Source organism: Cryptosporidium andersoni, assembly GCF_001865355.1.
Source record: "Cryptosporidium andersoni isolate 30847 chromosome Unknown contig_1, whole genome shotgun sequence".
Lineage (NCBI taxonomy): Eukaryota > Apicomplexa > Conoidasida > Eucoccidiorida > Cryptosporidiidae > Cryptosporidium > Cryptosporidium andersoni.
Window position 1 is genome coordinate 363,175 of NW_027122907.1, and position 25,912 is coordinate 389,086.

The 25,912-nt window shown below is 28.9% G+C and overlaps 8 protein-coding genes across 8 annotated transcripts; 5 read left to right on the forward strand and 3 right to left on the reverse strand.

Moving 5' to 3' along the window:
• Positions 1-115: 115 nt before the first annotated feature.
• Positions 116-5,269, forward strand: cand_033120 (C2 domain-containing protein; the record flags this gene model as incomplete). The annotated part of the gene is made up of 1 exon (XM_067213538.1): positions 116-5,269. The coding sequence occupies one exon, from the start codon at positions 116-118 to the stop codon at positions 5,267-5,269; it is 5,154 nt and encodes a 1,717-aa protein (XP_067066789.1).
• Positions 5,270-5,670: 401 nt separating this feature from the next.
• cand_033130 (uncharacterized protein) lies at positions 5,671-6,408 on the forward strand (the record flags this gene model as incomplete). Its single annotated transcript, XM_067213539.1, has 1 exon — positions 5,671-6,408. The coding sequence occupies one exon, from the start codon at positions 5,671-5,673 to the stop codon at positions 6,406-6,408; it is 738 nt and encodes a 245-aa protein (XP_067066790.1).
• Positions 6,409-6,463: 55 nt separating this feature from the next.
• On the reverse strand, positions 6,464-11,527 carry cand_033140 (pyruvate phosphate PEP pyruvate binding domain-containing protein; the record flags this gene model as incomplete). Its single annotated transcript, XM_067213540.1, has 1 exon — positions 6,464-11,527. The coding sequence occupies one exon, from the start codon at positions 11,525-11,527 to the stop codon at positions 6,464-6,466; it is 5,064 nt and encodes a 1,687-aa protein (XP_067066791.1).
• Positions 11,528-11,762: 235 nt separating this feature from the next.
• cand_033150 (MA3 domain-containing protein) lies at positions 11,763-13,538 on the forward strand (the record flags this gene model as incomplete). Its single annotated transcript, XM_067213541.1, has 1 exon — positions 11,763-13,538. The coding sequence occupies one exon, from the start codon at positions 11,763-11,765 to the stop codon at positions 13,536-13,538; it is 1,776 nt and encodes a 591-aa protein (XP_067066792.1).
• Positions 13,539-13,644: 106 nt separating this feature from the next.
• cand_033160 (N-terminal domain-containing protein) lies at positions 13,645-19,779 on the reverse strand (the record flags this gene model as incomplete). Its single annotated transcript, XM_067213542.1, has 1 exon — positions 13,645-19,779. The coding sequence occupies one exon, from the start codon at positions 19,777-19,779 to the stop codon at positions 13,645-13,647; it is 6,135 nt and encodes a 2,044-aa protein (XP_067066793.1).
• Positions 19,780-20,131: 352 nt separating this feature from the next.
• cand_033170 (OB-fold nucleic acid binding domain-containing protein) lies at positions 20,132-21,287 on the forward strand (the record flags this gene model as incomplete). Its single annotated transcript, XM_067213543.1, has 5 exons — positions 20,132-20,339; positions 20,392-20,489; positions 20,561-21,070; positions 21,122-21,187; positions 21,252-21,287. 5 exons carry the CDS (start codon positions 20,132-20,134, stop codon positions 21,285-21,287), a joined length of 918 nt encoding a protein of 305 aa, XP_067066794.1.
• A 2,524-nt stretch (positions 21,288-23,811) lies between these two features.
• On the forward strand, positions 23,812-24,690 carry cand_033180 (uncharacterized protein; the record flags this gene model as incomplete). The annotated part of the gene is made up of 1 exon (XM_067213544.1): positions 23,812-24,690. The coding sequence occupies one exon, from the start codon at positions 23,812-23,814 to the stop codon at positions 24,688-24,690; it is 879 nt and encodes a 292-aa protein (XP_067066795.1).
• Positions 24,691-24,732: 42 nt separating this feature from the next.
• cand_033190 (uncharacterized protein) lies at positions 24,733-25,782 on the reverse strand (the record flags this gene model as incomplete). The annotated part of the gene is made up of 1 exon (XM_067213545.1): positions 24,733-25,782. One exon carries the CDS (start codon positions 25,780-25,782, stop codon positions 24,733-24,735), a length of 1,050 nt encoding a protein of 349 aa, XP_067066796.1.
• Between the last annotated feature and the right edge of the window lie 130 nt (positions 25,783-25,912).

Here is a 25,912-nt window from a genome sequence, read left to right on the forward strand (position 1 = left end):
TGGCGGGTTAGTCTTAGTACCGGTGCATGCATGTGATGCAATGTGGACAATATTTACTTTATTAGTATTTATAAAGGAAATCAAAACTTCAACACTTGATTTTTTGAATTTTTTAATGGAAAGACGGAAGGTATCAAAATATGTTGTTGGTTTTACTATTCACTCGGGTAAAGCATTTGTTACCCCAAATCAAGCTCCAATAGATCCATTAGTGGTGGTGAGATGTTCTGGTAGAGAATTTAGAACAAAAGTAAAGTACAAAAAGTTAGCTGTAGCTCAATGGGATGAAACTTTTGCATGGAATGATCTGATATTGACAGATGCAGAGTGGGAAACTTCCTACATATCCTTTGAAGTACAAAGTGCTAATTCGTTGTGGAAAAATGATGTGATTGGTCAGTGTTCTATTCAATTAAAAGTACTTAGAAATAGAAAGAACCACTTTTTGAAGAGACACTTTACTATTACAGATTTGAATGACACATTTCCAAAGGGTTTACTATATTTGACAGTTTATGCATGTGGACCGAAAGATACTCCACCGACAACCGATATATTAGAGCTCATTGATACGGATCAAGATGATGAGATAGATTCCGAAATTGTAGATTTTACTTCACAGATAGTAGATATAACAAGGAAAGATTCTCAAATGATGGTTTTAGAAAAAGAACTCCAAATGTACCATTTACATATAAGTATATATAGAGTTGAAGATCTACTATACAAAAGAGGACTTAGAGATCCATTTGTGACTGTTGAATTTAGCGGATGTAGAATGCAAACAACTATTGCAAGAGGTGTTTTGGGACATAATTTTAATGAATGTTTTCGATTACCAGTAGTATTACCTGTAGTAGAAGATAATATATTAATAAAATTATGGGATAATTCATACAATCCACCTAAGATTATTTCACAAGGAAAGTTTTCCTTTGCAAAAGTAAGGATAGCTCCAATCCCACCTCGCTGGTACAATTTTTATGGTAATTCTCAAAGTGAATTTTTTGAAACACAAAATTCTGAAGATCAAGGTTCATATTTTACTGAGATATTTGAGTCAAATGCAGATACTTATCTAGGAAGACTACTAGTATCAATTAAAACAGAGCTACTCCGTAGCAAAAATCAATTAATGCCTGCACAATTAATGGCAGCTCAACCAATAGATGATTTGTACTCTATTCAATGCCATATTGTTGCTGATGTATATTCCTTGAAGGGAACAATTGGAGATAAAGCATGCGTTGAGGTATCAATAGGCCCTGTTAAACAGAGAAGTGAGTGGGTAGAGCGTGATTATAATGTATTTAGTGAGCCCAAATCAAAAGTTAGAGGTATTGAATTATTTGAAACTAAAAACCAACATCAAATGGATAATTTTACATTTGGAGCTACTCAAGGAAGAATACCTGAAATAGAGATTGAATATTCTTCAAAAGAAGAGGATGTATGGGACATCATAATTTCAGTTTATACAAGTGAAAAACAAATTATAAAGGATTCAAACTGGGCAAGCCTAATAGGGAAAAAATCTACAGATATGTTTAAAACAAAAAGAGTTGCCTATAACCGTATTAAACTTATGGATATACCTGATTATATCGAAAATAATCCAACAATACCAGTGTGGATACCTCTAAAGCAAACAAGAGAAGGCTGGATACAAATGGTTAACGAGAAACAGGTGGAAATAAATAACCACTTTAAGCACACATTTGAAGATTTAAAAGATAAAATAGAAAATAATGTGCAGAAATTAAATATAGATTTATATAATATTGGATCGAGTGCAATATTAATATCTATTGGCAAACTTTTGGGACCAGTGCTTCGTAGGAGCAAAAGACACACTATGAAAGATATTGAATACGAGCTACGTTGTTATATTTATGCATGTAGAAATTTACATGAAGATTATAGTTTAGGATTAACAAATCCATATGTCGTTGCATCATGTAGTGGAGTTTATACTACTTCATCTGTAAAAAGTGAAACATCTAATCCAAGCTTTATGGAATGTTTGATACTAAGACACACAGTAGCTACTGATTCTATGACCTCAAAACCAACTGTTGCACCAATAACAATTAGTGTTTTCTCAAGACATAGTTGGGGTAAAAGATATATTGGCTCTTGTACATGTATATACGATCGCTTAAGAGGAAGGTTACGAAATAATGAAGTTATAGATATATTGGAACCTTGTTGGGTTAAACTTAAAGGTGGAAAAAATTTTCATACACATGTTGGTGATATTCTATTATGCTTTGATATTGTAAAATTAAAAGATGCAAAACTAATTCCACCTCAACCATTGTTTCCTAAATTAAAAAAAGTACAACTTATTTTTACTTCAACAATGCTAAATGATCTATTTCTAATATCAAAAGCAAATATTGAAGAAACAAAACAGAAGAAATTTTCATTGTCAAAAGATATGAACTTTCAAAATCAAGGAATTATTGGATCAGAAATAGAAAAAATCAGAATGATTATGTCAAATAATGATGATTTCTATTTACAATATAATGAAAAAAATAATTTAATTTCAGAATCCATAAACCAACCAATAATAGAACTGATTGTAAGTTCATTTGGGAAAGTTGATGCATCTATAAGAGATGAAAATGAATCAACAGATAAGTACAATACAAAGGATAAAAGTGGAAATGAAACATTATCACATACTAGTATTCCAGAATTTCGTTATACAATACCATGGAGATCAATAACAACTGTTGGGACAAGCGAATTCGCAAATAGGAAGTGGCAAACAACTGCAGGATCAAATTTTGAGTTTTTCACAAATGTCACACTAGATATATATATTCCCATATCTCCGTTATATGACCCAAAAGTAACTATAAGAGTATATGAAGCTGCTGTTGATGAGAGTGCATTAATTGGAGAATGCGTACTACCTTTAGTTTCTTTTTTACCATGGATTCCAGATGTTGATAATGCACAAGAATATATAACTGCGAAGAATGACTATTCACATCAAATAGATATAAAGACACTTACAAATATCTTGTCAAAGAAAACGGAAAAAGGGGACACTCTTAAACAAATGGGATTGGCAAGTGTCGCGTTGGCAGATATTGAAGATCAGCAGGAAATGCAACAACAAACAACTAGATACCCATTCCCAGCCTTACAATTAGAAGAGGATTCTAAAAATGAAGAATTAGAGAATCAAGGTCTAAATTCTGCTGGAATACCTTTGTTACTTATTAAATCATATACATTACCAAATGTTAATTATCCAAGAGTGTCACTGAACATGTTTACAATAAATACACATATACCCTATCACTTTGTAATGGTAGCTGAAGGAGAGGCTACAAAGAGTGGAGATAAAATGAGTATACTGACAACTCTATCAAGTGGTGCTGGTGGTATAATAGTAACAAAACAAAATAGCAAGATTATTTCGTTTAAATCATCACTTGATACAGTAATGGAAGATTTTCTATCAGATATTTCTCTACCACTTTTCCCACTTAAAAAAAGAAGTTTCCAGGGAAAAATTAGGATTTTTGGATATATCAGGGCATTTATTCTATTAGCTTTACCAGATGTAATTAATAAAATTAATCAGGGAGAGAAAAAAAGTGATAATATGTCAGATAACATGGACCAGCTTAATAATGCAGAGACTTCAAAAAAAAAAGCTGATGAAATTTCCGCTGCAATATCCTCAAATCAAATAAGCCGTTGCTATAGTTTGGAAACTACAAAGTTTATTTTGAACCCAAATAGCTTGTATAAAAAATACAAAGGAGAGAATGTTTATCCTAACCCAATTAAAGTAAGGTTATATATACTAGCTGCACTAGCACTAGTATTACCAAAAGATATTGATGAAATTGTACGTTCAGTAGATAGATTTATACCATCTAATATTGGATATTCATATATTAGCAAATTGAAAAGTTATTTATCTATTGATAGTATATTAAGAACAGAAATAAGAGTAAAATCATTTTATATATCTATTGTGTATGGTACAAAAGAAGAGAATTTTAGGGCATTAGCTAGGGATGGCCCATCACCATTATTTTACATTTGTCAAGAGTATAATGTTTCTTTTCCTATGGAGAGTCGATTTGAGATTAGAGTTTGGGCAATACAAGAAAGAGTATATCCATTTATTGCATCAAAAGTTTTAGGTTTAGTATCTTCAGAGCTAGCTAAAAATACTAATCAGTATTCAGTAGATGCAGAGTATAAAATAGATGAAAATGTCTCAAATGCCGAAGTTATTACACGAAGCTCAAAAATGAACCGTAATTCAAGTCTAGAACAGGAAATATGTCAGGAACTAGGCCCAGAATATGATATTTATATAGGAAGTACAATTTTAGACTTGACTGATAGATGGCAAAGTAAAGAATGGCAATCTCTAATGAAAGAGAATAATATTCCAATTGAATATCGTCCATTATATTGTGATAATACATCAAATACTAATACAGGAATTTTGCAAATGTGGGTCGAGATTATGAATACCAGTTTATCTTCAACAATACAGCGATATGAGCTAGCTGAACCAGCACCAACAGAAGTTGAGATAAGGATAGTTATATGGGCTGGACGTGGTATTAAGATTCCAAAAAACAAAGATTATGGTGATTTTGCCATTCAAGTATCATTAGACTGCAATCAGTATCATGGAAACAAGGTTAAAAGTAGACAAATGTATTCTAAACAGCAATTAACTGATGTTCATTATAATTGTAGAAATGGTGAGCCAGTATTTAATTGGCGTGTGGTATTTCCATATATTGTGACACCTGTAAGTGGTTGTTTACTGCAGATATCATTATTGAACTATAGTACTCTTGGAAATCATGATTTTCTGGGTGAGGTAAATTTAGATATGAGAAAATATATTATGAATGTTGCTAATACATTGGAAATGATTGATTCTGATGTCGAATTACCATTAATTAATACACAGGAGACAGATGAGGTATATAGAAATCCAGGATATGTACAACTAACAATACAAATTTTAACACAATCAGAAGCGAACAGTAAAAAAGTAGGATTAGGTAGAAATGTACCAAATCGTCTTCCTAGGCTAATTACACCATTTATTGGTAGAAAATGGGAAGATTTTCTGCAGACTAGAGAGAAACAAGATTTATTTAAATCAACATGGTTCAAGATAAAAATTATTTGCATTATTGCAATGACTATACTAGTTTTTGTTATTGGTGCCATATACCCAGCCTTATTTTATCAAACTGGGAGAGTATAACAGTTTTATTCAAGTTATTAAATAATAAAGATCAAGAAATTCCTTTCATCAAATTTCTAATTGTAAAATTTACAATAAAGTTTTGCAACTAGGTTAATTTAATAATGTATTAGGATACGCAAACTAATTAAATTAGGTTATATGTAATTACAAGTTTATAATATCCTAACCAATAATTCTGCATCTTTGTTTTATTAAACTGCAGGTTAATTAGCGGTCAAGCTGCACAGCTTTATTTCTCACAGGGTACATACAATATAAACAAGCTTTATTTTTGCACAAAAGAGATATAAAAATGCAAAGCTATAACTTGGAATAAATTATTAGCCTTCGGATAATTTACATATTTTGTTTCATATTATTGAAGATTTCTTTTTTTCAATAATTTTATATAATTGGATATGCAAAATTTTAAAGAAAATAAAATAAACTATAATAAAAGCAGATTAAAGTTTGGACAAAATAAAAATACAGGAGAATCTAAGGAAAACATAAATTTAATCTCACCTGATTATATTAATTTAAAAGAGCTGATCAAAATTCGTTCAAATATTTTGGAGAGTAGAAGAAACAATAGTCTGAACAATTCAAAGTTTGATTGTAGTAGCAGATTAGATAAATATGAAGATATTAGCAATGACATGTTGAATTCTACTACAAATGATGATTATAACGTAAATGTACTTCGTAAATCTACTCCAAGTTTGGAAATAATTAATACAAGTCTTGATTCAAAATTAATACACAATGATATACCTGACCCCTCTATAGTTAAGTTGACAAGAAGTGAAGAAATAAAATTTAAAAGTGTTCTTTTAGATGAAAATTTTCCCGTCGAAAACTTAAATTCCAAAAATAAATGTATTGTAAACAAAACCCAGGAGTCCTGTACTCATATATTTGAAAAAAAGTCTAATACTTGTAATGATTCATCAAACCACTCAAAAGATATCTTTTCTTCATCAGCTTTGTCAGAAATCAGTAATGATACTACTAGACAAAACTCGTGCGATTTTAATGATTTTAATCAACTGACTAGTGTAAAGTTAGCTAAAGTCAAAATTTCACCTAAATTTTTTGGGATATGGAATTCAATTCAAGACAAAGTACAGAATATTGTTGAAGAAAATAGCTCATAGTACTATTATAGTGACAAGAGTCTACAAATCATTCACTTCTATTATCTTTAAATCTTTATACTTGTGGTCTTGATTGTACAACAGCAATTGTATAAGGTAGATCTGAATGAATTGAAATTGAAGGTATAATACATCCTTCTATATCCTGTGGCACACCTTTATACTTATCTTGAATATAAAATGCTAAAATACCTAGTGATCTTAGGAGCCGATCTCTAAATAGGGGATTTATTATTATCTCTTGATTCAGATAAGTGACATATTCACTAATTGGTTGTATTAATGGAAATGATTCAAATACTCCTGCACCTGCAAAACCTACAATATCCTCTGCATTTGAGTCTGACCTAAATATGTAATTGACATCGAGGTTAGCATCTTTATCAAAATCTTTTTCTTCTATAGAATTAAAACTATCTTGACTAAACATGGCAATAGATTTTGAAGGGAAACACATAATATTTACTTCCTGAATCATATTAATGTCGCAATAATTCTTACACTCTTTAAGACGTTTTGCAGTAAAACCTAACGATTTTCCACATGTATTAGACACAAGTGTTTCTCCTAGGCCAATTACTAGTTCACCATACATCTCTTCATATTTCTCTGAATTTATATCATTAGTTCCCACTTTTTGTACAGGATTCTTGCTATGTAATACAAAAGCATAATCTGCTTTCAGTAGCCTTTGAATAACAACTGACATATAAACATTGCTTAGAGATTGCCCAATTTTAAGCATATTTGTATAAGCACGGGGATGATATACTGAGCTCCAAACCTTTGTAATAGAGCTCCACATTTTTTTAATAATAGGATTATTTATCATACTTTCTATATTCGTGTTATTTATTTGCTTCTCATCACAAATATCAGTTTCATCACTTTTTAGTGTCAAACATGCTTTATATAACTCTTGCAGTAAGTCTTTTGGTGGCTTGATATCATTCTCAATAATTCTACAAATTTTTGATAAGGTCTTATTTACCAATTCATCATCATTTAATATTTGGTTCAATAATTCACTCACTTTTTCATTTAAATCTTTCGGTATTACTCTTGAGAGAGTTTCAAATGGTAATGATACACAATTTGGGACATAAATTCCTTTTATTATATTTGAATCTTGAGTTTCGGTAATAATTTTACGAAGTTTCAGAAGATTTATTGCCTTTTGTCCAACAACTGTACTATCCATTTTCTCAGGATATATAATCCATGATTTATCTGAAGTTTTTAATTTCAAATTGTCTTTTGTTGGTATAAAATGTTTCTTTCTATTATCATCATCAGCATCAATTTCAGAATTTACTTCTAGATTAGCATTTTTTTCAATCTTCAATATCATATCACTAGTTATTTTTATTTCAATAATAGTATCCATATTAATTGTGTCTATTTCATTCAATATAAAATTGGGATTTTGGCATACAGCTAGAAGTACATTCATATTTCTTGCACGAACTGATAAATGAGAGAGTATATCGGGTGCAAAGTTGGAATCAGTTAACAAAATTCCTATAACGTTCATGGGTATATCCTCTTCACCTGATATATATGAACATATAAGAATTTTTGGAGTACTCTCTTTGCCTATATCGTCAGTAATTTTGTCGACTCGTTTTACAAGACCTATTAATTTCTGGTTGCTATACCAAGATGGGTTGTAACTAATGTATTGCCAGTCTTGCATATGTGAAGTTTCCATTTTATTGAGAAGGTATTTATCGATTCTCTTAATTTGTAAAGATATGGTTGCTAATAAAGTTGACCTTAGTACTTCATCCATAAAATTTCTTATAGTATTATTATTCTCCTCCAGACCCAAACTACCTCCAAAAAATCTCACTTTTGGATCCCATCCCTTGTAAATTATGTCCATGTGACTTCCAATAAATATATGTAATCTTTCTAATATGCTTTTCAAAATCAAAAAACTCAAGGAGTCATGAACCTTATTGAATTTGAACCAGTCAAAGCAAATTGCTAAAAGTTCCCTATTTACTGGATCATGGCCAAGCATAATCCATAAAAAATTATTCATTTCATCTATCATGTGATTTAAGTTATGTTCTCCAGATATGGTACACATTGTCTGAATAAACATACCCTGTAAATTCTCCAAACCAAGATCTAAAAACATTATTTCCTTTATTGCATGTTTGTTATTATCAGATGGTGACTTTGCACCATGCTGATAGTATATACAATCCAGAATTTTAATTCTAACATTATTTACCTTCATTAACCTATCATGGAGAATATTTAGATCTCTAGTATCATCAAATTTCTTGTCATTTCCATATATTATAGATTTACAGACATCTTGCAATTCACTAGGTAGATAACAACAGCAGTGATGAAAAGATCTCTGCAAGTTAATAGCTTCATGTACATCAATTAACACTTCAAGATATTGCTCAAAGTCATATGCGAGTGAATTTATATCAGTATTACAAGGAAGATATGGTTTTGTAGTAATTGGTCTATCATAAGAGGCTACTTTTTCCCATGATAATCCATTTTCATATAATATTCTTGCAAATTCATCTTGATTTCCACTGCTTCTCAGATATCCAATTATTGAACGGCATATACCTACATCATCTGGAGTTGTGTTATTATGTAATTTTTGATGCCACTGTTCATAAAATGTTCCATGAGCTTCAGGAATATGATTTCTATGCATTATATGAAGGATTCTATCTCTTACCTCTTGACCACGAGAACCACCCCTGATCATTGTTTGTATTATCAATCTAATTAACCATCTATATTGAGGCCATTCAATCCATTTAGATGTTACTGTTAATGTTGCATTCTCAGCTGCTGATGCTAATAGTCTTGGAGCTGTATTATAGTTTCTTTGCCAATCAAGTATACCAAGTGCATTAAATCTCATCCATATCATAATCCATATCCAAAATTCTTCTCCTTTTCTATACCAATTATTGTAATCAGTGTTATTAGTAGCTTTAAACCAACTTCCTTTTGGTTCCCGTGATATTTGTTCAATTATTTCAGAGACACACCAAATCATTTTAAAGTTTAATTCATAGGACTTTGATTCACGAAGATTGTTAAATTCACTAGACCATGTTTGTATAATTTCATCCATTAAATTATACCTATGCATTAAAGTAATACTTCCCCACTCAATTTCTGCAGTTAAAATTTTATCAACAACATTACCCCAGTATCCTTTCCAAAAGTGACTATTTTTAGAGTTTATTTTTGAAATAAGAAATTCTATATCACGATTTGCATCCTTGTACCAATTATAGCTTCCATCTGGATTCACTTTTTTAAATACACAAGTAAATTTGCTGTAATTATCTAAGATTTCCTTCGTAAACCTAATTGTTATTTTTTGATGATATAAGATATTGCTGATATTTTGTATGCAAGGGATCTCTGTTTGACATGCTTTTTCATCAAAAATAATAGTGTTTGCCGGGAAACAAGTTTGAGGTGGGCATTCCCAACCTTTTCTTCGACCATATCTTGAATTACAAATTAACCCCCAATGCAAAATAAGTACCTCTCTACTGCAAATATTTAATTCCAGTATACAACATTCATCTACAGTAGCGACGATGAAACTAGCAACTCCAATTTTATCAGATATATAATAATTCTTTCTCACCAAAGTGGACTCTTCGTCAATTTTGTGTTTCTGTATGAATTCTTGTATACGATACTCACTATTAGATTCAAACTCCTGTATATGTATCTTGAATAGCTCTTCCTTTAGTAAATAATCAGTGTTATTCTTTGTTTCAATACTTTCTTGTGATTTAGAATTAATACTTAAATTAGAGGTAGACAACTTCTCACTACTTTTTATCAAAATTGTATCTCTTCGAATTGCTGGCAATTTAAAAATAAAGTCATCATTAGATATAGATTTTATCCAAGTTATTTGACTTTTTTGAGGTCCTTCAACTATTGATTTTAACACAAATCCAATACCTTTCATTTCGCTTGTTAATTTTTGAGGGAACTTAAGCACGCATCTCCAGTAATTATGATCTTCAAAATATTCAAATTTGGCTTCTGATGATTCATTGTCATAATTGCTAATTGACTCTACCTTCAAGTTTAAATTTTCAGCTAATATTGCGGGAGATACCCATACTCTGTTCTCCAAGCTCCTAAGAAATCCAAAATGCAATAATACTTCCAATTCATTACTTTTTAGGTTGGTTCCCACTTTAGAATCAACAAAACTGACCGAATTTATATTTAAATATACAAGAACTATTGTTTTACCTCCACTCTCATCCTCACTATTGTTGATAGCAGCAGCCCATATAATAGGTAAACTTGTACTATGTCTCGTTCCTATTTTTACCAGGAAACACTCTTGTGTCATGCTGTCAAAGTGATTCTTTGCTGAGGATGACGAATTTGTATGTGATAATGGTAAAGATACCATATCTTTTGTTTCTGATTTCAAATAAGACTTTGCACTTTTTAAATATATTTTAGCTGCTTCATCTTTATCTATAATGTGATTTACAAAACTCAAAATCTTAATTTCAGTGCTAATGGGAATGAAAAAATTTCCCTTTTGACAATCTTTCCTTTTTATCCACACTTTTTCAAGTGGACAACTTTTTAAATTTGACCCAATTTTAGGAGTAGCATACAATACAAAACAAAGACCCCAATCTGTTTTCTCTGTATTAATCCAATCAGCTACATAGCCTTCACAGGCTTCAATACCTTCTTTAGAAAGCTTTGGATGGATTAATCCATGTTTTTGCTCTAGATGTGCACAATCCATAGATACTTCACATGAATAATATGATCCGTTGTTAATTGGTACTGTTATTGATTCACAGGATATGTTATCACTACACTTTATGGAGGTTGTGCCATTTACTGAAAATAAACATATTGGAGGTTGTACCCACTCACCACAATCACTATTTGCTAAGCCCCAATGAAGTATCACTATACTATCAAGTGGTATTTTTGGTCTATATACAATGTTTAGGGTAAGTACTTTCTTATCTTTTTGAAAGCTGGAATTTACCTCAGTAAGCCCACCATCTGTACAGCTAAAAATGCTGCTCTTTACAAATAAACCATTGCAAAAATTGCCTTCCATATTTTTTGTTTATTAAAAAGTCTTTAGGGTGAAATTTTATTACCCTTGTAAAAGAATGACACTCCAAAGAGTTAATGCATGCATGTAAATTTTTATACACACCGAAACGCGCCTAAGTGCCACTTGTATTAGCGGCTATATTTAGTGGTACTTTCCTAAAGTAAATTTGCATTTTCTTTTTTCTAGTAAAATTTCAAAATCAGGGTATCTTCTTCAAACTAAATTAGTGTAACTGATGGATTTATCTTTGGGGAGCCCACTGAGAATTCTGGATAAAAGAGATCCTGTTTACGATAGCGAATCTGAAGAAGACGTTGCTTATTCAGTAGTAGATATTGAAAAAACTGAAAGAATGGTAGAGACATTTTCTTGGAGTCCACAAGGGAGAGGTATTGAACATGGAAATATGATGCCTTTGGAGGAATTCCGAGGGAGAGTTAAGAACTTGTGCCAAGACTACTTTTTGGGATACCAAACACAAGACTTTATTAATGGCTTGAAGAATTTAGCATGTCCTTCTTTCCACAATGTTGTAGTTGTCATAGCAATAAGAATGGCACTGGATTATACTCCAATTATTCAACAGCAGGTCTCAGCTTTGTTAACAATATTAAGAGATTCACATCTGGTTACATTGCAGCAAATTGAAGATGGACTTGAGAAACTAATACAATCAATTGATGATATATGTCTAGATGCACCATTTGCTCCTGAAAGACTTGAGTGCCTAGTAGATTGTGCAATTTTGGATGGTATAATACCATCGAATTTTAGATGCAGATATCCTGAAACATTTCTACTAAAACTTATTGAACTACGTCAATCATCAATTGAAGACAATTTAGAACCATTTGAAGGTACTAAAGGTCCAAATAGACACTTGCAAGCTTTAAGAACTTTTAAGTCGTACATTAAAAACTATGAGGAAGACTTATTTTCATGTAAATTTGAAGTCGACGAAGTTGAAAAGTTATTAAAAGATGCATATACATCTGCATTTCAAGAATCTCATTGGAATGGTGAAGATTGGGTATCAATATCATTCAAGTCAACTTGTGATAGTGATAATACGGATTGCAAAGTACTGGAAACTAGCATGAGTAGTGACACAACCAGAAGAGCTTGTATACCTGAAACTCTTTGTTTTAATCACGAGTTTGTGAAATTTATTGTAATATCCTCAATGAATCGCACTCATAGATACAGAGAACTGGTCTCAATAGGTTTAAGTATTTTGACTCCCGGTATCTTGAGGTCTAGTGATATAGTTGTGGGATTTATGCGATTACTGGGTAACCTGGATGATTTGAGCCTAGATATCATAGACGCTTGCGAACTCACAGCAAAATTTATTTGTCGATGTATTGTTGATGAATTACTTCCACCATTTTTTATTGATGTTAACTTAATTCTCCACATGGGTGGTCCAGGTGGTATACAGGCTTTAAATATTGCACGACACTTTTTCGAAGATAAACCTAGAAATATACTAACATATCAAGCACGAAGTATTTGGTCACAAAACGACGATACAGAGGAAACGAAACATTTTAAATCAAGATTGCAGGAAATTCTTAGTGAGTACTTTTTAGATCTTGACAAAAGAGGATGTGTTAAATTATTACATTCACTGAATTTAACAAATAAAAGAAAAGCTGAAGTTGTGCGCAAAATTGCCACCTTATCTATTGAACGCAAGGTTTCGACAAAACAACCAGAATATTCAGATTTAAAAACGAGTTCATTTGGTAAAAACCCAAATAAATCAGATAATTTTAATATCCAGTTAGATTTGGAAAGAGAGAGCCGTGCTGGATTAGCACTATTAGAATATCTTCTAAGTCAAGGATTTGTTGATGAAAATATTATTGTAGAAGGTTTTGATGAGATGGTTGAAAAGCTGCCTGAAGTATCAATAGATATACCTCAAGCAAATGAGCTATTGCTGTGGTTTACATCCAAAGCAAAAGATAGAGCCATATTACCCCCATATTGGGGAATTCAGATATAGAATTAGGTAGATTTATTTAATATGAAATATTTAGTTCAGACACTATATTAAAAATATAATTTATTGCCTATTTCTTATATCACTAATATATGTAGGTAAAATTTGTTTATTTGACTAGTTGTAAACACTTATTTTTAATTTTAGATTGTTGAAAGTTCAACAATGAAAATAATGAAGAAGGATCAATATTTGCACCCCAGTCCAGAAGATGATCAGGTATGTCTAAAAAATCATCTTCTAGAGATTTAATTAATTCATCTTCGGCTACTTGTGGACTTTGAACTGCATTTAGTAGACAATTTTCATCTAAAATCTTTGCCATGTTGCGAAGTTTTTCTTCAGAAGAAAGTTCGCCCCTAAATTTTAAAAGTGGACATCTGAGGTTATTATCTAATAATTTATCTTTAATCACATCCAAATCGACTCCACATGTATTATTTGCGGATTCTTGATTATTGCTATTGAAATTAAATGCTATTACATTGCAAAATGGAGAAAATGTACAAGTTTTATTCTTTCGGAAATTCTCCAATTTACTACTATAATTATTTGAGTCTGAGCTAGGTATAGCATTATCCTTTACGTTCTTTACTGTAGCAGATTCTACTCTCCTTTTTTCATCAATATCTGTTTTAGTATTAATGTGACACTCTGTTTCAGGTATTACATTGGAAGTATCATTCAAATGGTTATCTGATATCTTCTTTATTCTAAAAAAATCCGTTACAAAAATCCACTGATAAAGATGAAAATCTGGGATATCTAGTAAAGATACCAGATCTATAAATTTGAGAGCTGCAACAATTAATTGAGGATATTGGTTAGAGTGAAATATTTTGATAAGTTCAGCAAGTACTATTGGCCAAAGAGGCATTAATGCATGAAAATGCACTTTAAGTAACAAGACTCGCAGGCATAAGAGTACTTGTTCAGCAAGTAAAATAAAGTTTTTGGCATTTATATGGCTAGAGGACATATTATCAGGAGCCATCTTCAAATTTTCTACAAGTTTCTCTAAGATCATTGATAATTGCAACTGAAAAGTATTTTGAGGAGAACAGTATATCAGAAAAGCTAGTCTCTTAATATATTTGGAACGATTCTTAAGGTCTATGTCTTTTGTACTAAATATTCCAGTGGTTTGTTCAGTAATATAAATATCCAACAAGTTTGCTCTACCAACAACAGAAATTGTTGTAATATCTCGAGATATCAAACGAGAAATAATATTAACCCAGCTTCGAAGTGTCCTCCTATCCATACAAAAGAAATTATTACAGTTTAAAGCTTCTATAACTGGTTTTCTAATTGCACCCAAATAATCAGGAACCAAACGATATGGGAATGTATCAAAAAAAATAAGCAAAAAGTACTGATGAAGCATGTTTGCTACATTTTTGTTAGTCTTAATTAATGGATGAAATGCCCAACTTAGTGACTTTACAAGACTTAATATCCAAGTACTTCGAAGCAAAAGTTTCCTGCTATTTGGATGATAAGCAACTTCAACATTGTACATTATAAGAAAAGCTATTGAGTAATAAGAAAATAGTAGATTTGGCTCGTCACTAACGATTGTTTTAGGTATTTTAGAATAATCAGCTTTACTTCCACTTTTCTCTGGCAAAAAGTCGTACTTTATAGATTGAAGCACTGCCTCTATATTTGGAGGAAGAGGAAAAATATCATATAATTGTGTAGGAACAGCAGTTGGAATCTTTAAAGAGAAATTTTGGTGTACCAAATAAATAATCATTAGCATAATATCTGTTAGGTCTTTTTGAATCTTCTTATCTTCAAAGATATTAGTTAAACGTTTATCCGTATAATATGTAGAAGATACGATCTTTGAAGATGCCATAGTGCTATCCAAAGTTGAAAGTATAGTTGCAATCCACAAGATACTATTTGGTTGTTTGACATGTGATAGAAAAGTGCGTAAAAAGCTAGTTAAAATAGTCCAAAGAGATATATATTCATCTAAGTGTTTAAGTGGATAGGTTATAAGGAAGGAATATAAAAAGTGATAAATTAAGGATTCCTTCCAAAAGTACCAACAATACGGCCATGATCTTTCCATAGAAATGGTTGAAAAGCACAAAATATACTCAGGTATTGAGCTACTTTTTAATTTAGTAAGGTTGCTATCAAAAGCTGCGGTCATATTATCAATATTAAATTCAGAAATAATCTCTTTTGAAGGTTGACCTTGTACCCATAGTGTTGAAAGAAAATATCCAATAATAGAAATAATATAGTTTGGAGATAGAAACTGTGTAAATTCAGGGAGTTGGAAGAAAGATAATATTGAGAAATTTCTATCAGAAAAAGATTCAGGAACGGTGGGACAGCTTATCGAATATTTATTAACAAATGACCAGCATATTATACTAGAATATACAAATAGATCTGGAGAATTCCAAGCCAAAATAAAACCAATTGTGTGGACATAATTGGCCATATTTGAGCAAAATTGCGTTGGATACTTTAATCCCCATTCACTAAAGTTATTAAAACACCCAAGTTCATGTGAAAAATTAAACTTAGTTTGTAGATTACTTGTCTGAAATTTCAAAGAATTTATCATATAGGAAATTTCCACTAGTGTCATGTATACCAGAGGAATTACATTTTCTAGAATTTGTTTCTTTGAATCAGTAGATATATCATTGATAGATAGTTCTGAATGAGTCGCTATTAGAGATGGAGCTTTGATTTTTGAATATTCAATAGAATTACCCAATAAATTATTCCAATTACTTACATCTTTATTCCAGCCAAAAATACTCGCAATTATGCCTGTTGATTGTGGTTGAGCTTTACAAGAAGCTTGAGATAAAACTGAATAGGTACCAGATAGTGGGGGTACCCCAATCACCCGTATTAAAATTCTATACAAACCTTGTATATATTGAATAGATATATTGTATACATTAGCACTGAGACTTTCAATTAACTCTAAACAAATGTTTTTAATTAAAGAAATAGAAACTTCTGAAATATTTAAGAGTGATTCTTCAAGAATAAACAAACAAAAGTCAATATAAGACTTTATTATTGTGTCTTCAGCACAGTGATCAGCTATATACCTTTCAGAATTTAATCTAGATCTAGAATATGTCACTTTCTGTGTTAAACCTGAAATCAATATTGGAATTAGTTTGTTGTTTTTCCAAAGGAGTTCTACTTTTTCAAGATCAACTTTTTCTTTGATAATTGCATTGTTAGTCTTGTTCACTACATTAAACATCTCTATTATTGATCTTTGAAGCAGAAGGATAACCTGTAATAATTGAAGTATTGGGATCTGAACAGATATATTCTGTCTTACAATTGAACGGCTTAAGGTTTCTAATACTGGGTTGACAAAAGAAGAAGATACCATTAATAGTTTTTTTTGAAAATTAAATGATTTACTAGAGGATATGTGGCTGCTGAAAAATGTTGGACGACTCAGAATTGTTTTAAGTACATTTATAGAGCTATATTGAATACCGAAATTTAAAGGTTCTAACCCTTCACATTGTTCTGTAGTAATTAATCGAACACAAGAATAACAAAAAGCATCCAAGTAGTCTTCAACCAAAAAATTCGAGGGAATATCAATTTTAGAATGAATTATTTTCGAATTAGTCATTATTTGTAAAACATCTATATTTTCTACTGTTATCAATGTTACAAGTCTATCCAAAGTGTAAGTAAGTCTAGCCAGATCCAATCTATTTTTAAATCTGAAGATATCATTTCCTATCTCAATAACTTCCAAGCTAAGCAGCTCATTCAAAAGAGGATCAAATATAATTGAAGTATTTTCAATAGAATTTGAAATCCAAATTGAACTAGTAGCTCGTAGTGTAGGATCTGTAGAGTCCAATCCCTCTAATATAAGAAATGTCACTTCATATGGAAATTTAAATGATTCGGTAGAATAGTAATTAACAAATGTGCAAAGTTTCTTAATGTTAGAGATCTTCAAATCAATGTCATATACACTCAATGAGTTTATGAAAAATTGCGTCAACATTGAATTATTTTTTATACTTTTCAATTGATCATCTTCTACCTGCCTCAAAATATGTCTATGATCTATTACCCACTTTTCCAAATCAATCAATAACTTAACTATCTCCTTGTGTAAATTTTGGTAGTCTGGTTGCATAAGTTCCCATAAATGAGTTGTAATTTCAAAAGAACATTTAAACAATGTTTTCACCCCCATATTATTATTTTCAGTAAATAGATTCATTTTATAAAAAACTTCAATGAAAATTCTGAAACATAAAATTAAATGTTCGCAAAGGAAATGCGGAGATAAGGGTGGAAGTTTAAATAAGCAGCACTTGTATATATTGAAGAACCATAAAGGTATTGGAAATTCTTTAAATGGAAAATTATCTATAGTTTCGGTTGAATTAATGATAAATCTTCTTATTGCACTCACATTAAATAACTCAATAGTGAATGTATATAATTTATCATGAAAAACTACAAATTCAAAATTAACTTCATTTGCTATTTTTTCTTCTGCAAAAAAATCATTAAAAAAACTACATAAGGTTGTAAAGAAATCATCTTGGAAAAGTGAATTATAATCTGATTTGCTTTTCTTCAATTCTCTAATAATATATAGACATAATTCAAGAAATATAAGTTGATCTTCTATATTTTTTTGGAATTTCTCTGTCATAAGTTTCATACATATTTCCAGTAAATCAATCAAAAATCTTATATTCGTTACATCATCTCGAGTATCCTCCATAGTCACAAGGTTATCTATAAAAAAGACTGAAACTTTGTATAAGTCGTTCATATCTGGATATCTGAGACTTCTAGAACTTTCAACATGGTTTTCACTTTCACGGTTTTTAAGTAAATGAGAAAAAGCTATCCAAATACAATCCAGAAATTGTCTAATATTTTTATTGTTTGAACTAATTATAATCTTGCACTCTTCAATAAAAGTGTTATGTACTTCTGGGATGATTAAAATTATATCTTGAACAAATACTAACAAGGAAATCAAAATCTTTGGTAAGAATATTGAAATAGAACCTTCAAACTCCTCAAAAAAAATGCCAATGATTTTAATAGGCTCTATAACCTGAGATAGTGAAGGATAATGTGATTGGTTAGGTGATAAATAATTCATATTCTTTGAATCCTTCCTTAATCTTAAATATTTTTCACCATTCAATGTTGTAGTAAATAGCTTATCAACATTGCTGCAAGTAATACTCAACTCATCAAGTATTGCCATTGTTATTACTTCAACAACACTTGAATCCAAATCTTCTGCACTAGTTATAGGACTTATATTTTGCCTTTGGTTAGAGATCCACTGGAGTATCCTTCTTGTTAAAGACCATTCACCTAGTAATAATAATTTAAGGCCTCTTCTCATTAATAAAACTTTACATTCAACGGAAAATAAATCACTTATTTGGTGGGAACTTTTTCCTAATGGAATATTACTAATCAAAAAATCTAATAAATGACGTTTTACTAGAATATTCTCATCTTCAAAGCAGCTCTCCAAGGCTTTTACAACCAAAAATGGATATGTAATCAAAGATTCCAGTTTCTCAACCTCTATCTCCATATCTGAATTATTTATTGGAAATCTAGATATAATCACTTCCAAAGCTGAAAATCTAACTTGTGCAGTCCTTAATAATACTAGCCATAATGTACACATAAAATTCCTTTCACCAATGCATTCTTTATCTGAAATAAGCTGAAATGTCCTCATTACTCTATCATAACATTCACTTTTAGGATTTTCTACTCCTGGTAATAAACTAACAATTAAACCAGAAAGACAAGGTAAGAGACATGGTCCCACAGGAAGAAAATATTTGTCAATCAGATCAAGAAATATAGGTTTTACTTGTGTGGCAGCATTAACAAAAAATGGGAACAATCCAGATGCATATAATCCCAGATCCATGCATAATCTATCACTACCAATCTTTTCAAAAATACTTCCATATGTTTCTAGTGCTTTAATATGAACACCACTTGGAAGAGAAGGGTTTAGACACTGAGCTAACCTTTTAGAAACAGTTTCTTTTAGAGGAATTTCAGTTATATAACCAAATTCACGGCTAATACATCTATTTAATCTTTGCAAACAGCTACTCAAATCAGCCCATTCCCTAGCTTTTTCAAAACTTTGTAGAACGCTTAAAATTTCCAGCTCATATTTCCGAAAATCACCCTTGGAACAAATAATGTCACTCATTGTAATATTTCAGTTGATTTGAAATATATAGATATATTATCATGTACATATAAACTTTAAATTTGAGCTTTTAACTAGAATACTTGTAAATACTTCAAACGTAATCTATTCTTGTATTTAGCGCAATCGTGTATTTGCTCAGTATCATTTCAAATTAGTATAATTTTTTTTAGATCACCTAAATTCTTCATTAAACTATTTAACATTAATACTTCTTCTATATACTGTTGAATATAAAGTTTAATATCTATAGAAATATTTAAAGATATTTTAAGATAACCTGGAAACCTAGATATAGTATTAGAGCGTGATTTAATATTAAAATAATTTATTGATTTAATAAATATAATAAATGTCAAGTCAACAAGATTCACAGAATTGTCGATCTACAGGAAGTTATTTCAGCCCATTTAGGTATCAAAATATTAAAATAAATACTGAATTTACTCCAATTTTTATTAGAGAACTTGAAGATTCTGCATTTAATATTAAGAAGTATATAAGATTGGTTGGAATAATACTTAATATAAAAAAGAAGCAGAAATATGTGGAATATACTAGTAAGTTCATTTTAATAGAGCTATATAATTGATGTACTATTTATGCTTTTAGTTAATGATTCTTCAGGAACTATTCGTGTGATTTTTTGGTTTAACCAAAATATAACAAATGAAGTTAATTTAATTGGAAGTATAGCTAGAGATAATCCGGTACTTATCCATATTTTAAATAATATGTTCTTATGTTTTTAAAATATAATTTTAATTGTATACATTTATAGGCACTAGGAACTTTAGTTGATATCCGTGGTATTGTAGACAAGTATAATAACAAGATTCAAGTCAAATGCTTTTTACTAAGAGTAGTAGATGATCCGAATTTTGAGTCTTTTTGGTGGATTAAACTATATGAATCAAGAAATAGATATTTGCCCAGATTAACGACTCAAATCCAAACTTCAAATATAGAAATAAATCAATATACCCCTTTAAGACATAAACTATGTACAATCAACGAAGATTCAAGTAATAATAATTTACTGAATTCAAGAAATGTTGAGATTTTTAAGTGCATGTGTAAATGTCATAGTGACAGTAGTAATAATTTCTCTTTAAGTAATTCAATTCATTATAAAATTATATCAAGACAAGTGGCTTATTCTTTAAGGAAGCTTGTAATGGGTAATTTAGTGAGTTACTCTGATAGTCCAAGTAAACAACAAATACATTTTGCTATAAATAAAATGCTCAATTGTATTTGTAACAAAAATCATATACTTAATAATATCCCTGTAAGTTTATTTTTATGCAAATTAGAAATTTCTATATATATATTAATTCAGTTAAATTGTGTCTCCTGTATACTAAATGCATCTAAAGATATTTTAATAAAGGAATTTCTTTTAAAAGTAAGTTTTAAACTTGTTAAATTGCACTAAATGAGTAATATATTCATGTATTTGATAAACTTAGGATTTCCCTATACCATCATCTTATTTATGTAGTTAAATAGTCAATCTTATATTCTATTAGAATAGTTTTGTTATTTTGGGAAATTTCCCTATATTATTTATTATATATAAAAAATTAATTAATTAATTAATATAGTATATATAACTATTCAAAAAACTCTAATGTAAATTTACATATTAACCATTAATTCAAATTTAAATTACATTGTTTTATAAAAAATTAATATTTTCGACAATTTCTGTTATACAAAGATTTATATAATTATTTCAAATTATTTATTTTATGTTTTTTTTTTTTTATGATACTTTATTTAAATAAATAAAGATGACATTTAGCTTCAGTATAAACATTTTTAAAATTGGTAATAGATGTATGAAATATTTTAAACATTATTTATATTATACAAGTATAATATTTCAAAAAATTGAATAATTTCCTTATTATTTGTAAATAAGAATAAAATATTCTATTTTTATATTGATAAAATTTTTTTTCTAAGTACAATTGTAATAGAAGGAATCCTAAAGAATCAAATCACTATGATATTTTAGTTTTCAAGCTAATTATATATCTTGTATAAATATATTAATATTATATTTAGTAGAGTTAATTTTAATATAAAGTAGGATAACACAAAATTTAAGTAATTATATAGTTTTAAATATTTTAAATATTTATCATATATAATCCAGGCTATAGTACAGAAATCACAAGGGTTTATTACTAACAATGTTTAGCTATTAATTTTTTTTAAATATATCTCTTTTTTTAGAATAATACAGTAAATTTTAATATAAAAAAAGTCATATATATAATAAATATTATTTGTGTTAGTTATTATCAAGATCAAAGTTAAAATTGGTTATATCACAGTATTTTAAATATAACGTTAAGATATTTAGTAATTTTCTAGTAGAATAATATTTTGCACTGTTTATAATAACTATATTTTTATATTTTAAAATTAAAGAAAATATATTAAAGGAAAATTTAGATATATTAATATGAAAGGTTGAAAAGTTTAATGTTAAATAATTCGATACCCTGAATTTTAAGAAGCTTTTACTTTAAATTATCAAAAAAAAGTCGGTTTCTTGTTAAAAAGATTTAAATTTTAAAGAATCAATCACCATTGTTGCAAAAACTAAAACTTTAATTTTAAGCTAGTCCACTTTGTATTAATCATGAAAAGTTCTAATTACTAATAATACCTTTTAGTTCAAATAATTTGAAATATATTAAAATATAAAAATAACGTATTTCTAGTCTTATTTTTATCATATCGTTTCAAATAATTGTAAATTAATCTAAAATAAAGTATTATGTATTTTATTGTACAAATATCTAGATATTTCAAACTTGTGTAATATTTAGTTATAAAAAAATTGTTATTTTTAACAATAAATACTTTATATTTTAACAATATATATTATTCATAGTTCAGTTGGTTATATTAATATTTATTATAATATATATTTGAGCATCAATTACAAAAATAAAAGAAATATTTTCATAATTGATTTTAATCCATAAACTTTAACTTAGAAACTTCAATTTATATTATTTAATTTAATTAATAAAGTTTTATTTCATTTGAATTTATAAATAATTATTGCATTTATACTAAATACTTAAATTTAACTTCGGTTAGTGTTTCATTTATTATCTTTTTTTTTTTTTTTTATAAAAAAACATTTTTTTCAATATCTAATAGATATAATATCTATAAACATTATAATAATTTTTGTTTATAAACTCTAGGATGCTATGGAAGAATGATTTTAGTATTATAGTTTGAAATTTCAAATATATTTAGGGTGAGTACTTTCAATATATTAAATTACTCAATAACTTTAGGATTCTGCAAAATAGTGTTAGTTATTATAAAACAAAATATTTGTAAATTTCTTATAATATCTAAGGTATAATCTAAATTAATTAGTATAATTTTCTTATTGATTAACCTAAGCATAAATTTGTTTGAAGCAAATTAAAACTATTATGCGAATATTACAACTATAAATTAAATACTGAGATCCCTTTAATTGAGCACGAAATAATTTTAATAAAAAAATATGTAGATAGGATATTATTTCTAGGAATTAATAATATTATAAAATAAAAATATTGGTAAATTTATAAATATACTTATATAAAATTTGTATATATCTAAAAATAGCTATTACTCAAGCTGTATTAATGCATTTATTTAAATAAACATGGGAAAGTGCATCAACCACAAAGTTACCCTAATATAAATTTTTTGATATTTAAAAAAAAGTTTTTTATTGGTGTAATAATGTGACTACTTGTAATATTTGAAAAATAAAGTGTTAATTATAATTAAAGTCTCCATTAGAATATCTCTAATATTAAATTTAAGACTTATTAAATAAGAAAGTTTACAAAAATATGCCACACTAAGAATTCAAGTATTTAAAATCTACTAATTAATTGGCAAAGTTACCACCTAGGTGTGACTTTTACGTACACATTGCACACAAACTTTAAATCTAGAAATAATTTAGCAATATATTACCAATAAAATCATTTAAAGGAGATGCAAAGAAAAGATTCATGTCAAAGTATTGAATGGTTTGATCCAGTAAGCAGACAATGTAGTAAATGGTCTAGAACAAGTTACTATACAGCTCGCACAGAACTCTCTATATTTGAAGATGATGAATATCAAAGTGATAGTTCTAAAATGATAGAAAACACTGAGAATATTGCTACTTCTTTTGAAACACCAGTTATAACTCGGAAATCTGTAAGTTTTAAATTACTAGATGCTAAACATCGGTCAGAAACTGTAGATATAAGTATATTGCAAGGATCAGGTGAAGAAATAAGAAATCGGCACACAGTAAGAAATAGATCTCAATCCTCACCAATAAAATCAATATTGAGGAATTTTAAATCAGAATATGAAGAACAATCATTAATCCTACCACTAAAAGTAGATTTGCCAATGATTAAAGATAGACAAGATATTTTTCATTATCCTACATTATATCCACCAAATATAGAAAATAGTTTAAATTATCTAGATTTTAGTAATAAAGGATTTCAAATAGAAGATAGAACCAAAATTGATTATGTAGATCCAAATGAAAGTATGCAGTCAAGATCCTCTAATACAATGTTTCATATAAGAACATCATTTAATAATGAAAATTTAGCTTCAGTCGAATGTCTAGAAAAAGATATTTGTAAACAAATAGTATATCCAACAAAACTCAGACCAATTACATGCCCTATTGATACACTAAATTATGAGTGTGTCTCAATTAAGGTAAATAGAGCATTAACAACTCCTTTAAATGAGCTAGTTTTAACTCCAATACTTTCTACAATAATTGAAGAAGAGAATGAAGTAGAAAAGATATCAGAAAATTCTTCATGTTTATATTGTTCTAGAGTATGCTGTTTTAATTAGATTAAGATATTGAATATTTATATGTATATATTATAAATCAGATCAATTTTTACAAATATCCAGTGGTACCCCTTCATTTTCATAATTATTACTTTTAATATAGCTCATATCGTTGTAAATTTGGATTATAAGTGAAAGAATCATTAGAAAAATTCCAATAAAGCTTTTAGAAAGTATGATATATATGCATGATGAATATAGAGTATATGAACATATAGATACAGCTCTAACACTTTTTAATTGTAATGTGAACGTTAATCCAAATGATAATAAAGATGCTATAAATATTATTAGAGCTGATGATTTGGAAAATCGCAATAAATCTATCACAAAAGGATAGAATTGTCTACTTGGTAGTAAAAACTTCATTCTTAATAAATGCATACAAATACCTATAGGAATAGATAATTTTGAAATATCAGAGATGTTTGTTGCCAAGACTTCTGGTATTGTTATATTTCTGAGATCTATTTGATTTAAGCTAGAATATGAGAAGAATTTAAGAAGTGAGATTCCAAATATAAGTAGTAGAAATAAAGGTGAATAAATTGGATATTTTCTGATAAAGTCTAATTTTAATATTTCTGGATATGAAAAACATATAGATAATGTTATAGATATTAAAGAAAATAGGTAAAGTTTCGATATTCTTTTTTTACCAAGATGATCAAATTTATACTTTATGTCCAAACTATATCCAATAAAAACAAATACAATAGCCACTAACATTCCAGAGATATGTTGAGATCCATCCAAAGTTGTAAGTAGACTATATATTAATCCCACTAATATTGTTTTCAAGCTATTTGAATATGTGCAAACTTTGAGCGAGAAATCAAATGGTAGCGGATCCCTAATCTTAAAAAAAAGGGATATAATTGATAGGAATGTCAAACTACCAAATGAACGACCAGCTAATAAAATCCATGGTTCTATTTTAGTTGTTCGCAGAAGTATTAAACTTATTATCTGTGAAATTATAGATATAAGCATCATTAAGTGACACTTAACCATTTCCTCAAAACTTTTTATCTCAGTATCTTTGCTTTTTATTAGGTATTTTTTAAACTTTTCCCAAGTCAACTCATCCATATTTAGATTCAGCACTTATTAATTTGGTGATAATTCTCATCTGGTAAACTTTTTTAAGTTTATTGTATGGCGCTGTAAATGTATTACTACAAGCGTGGTATTACAAGTTAATCTATTATCACTTCATCTT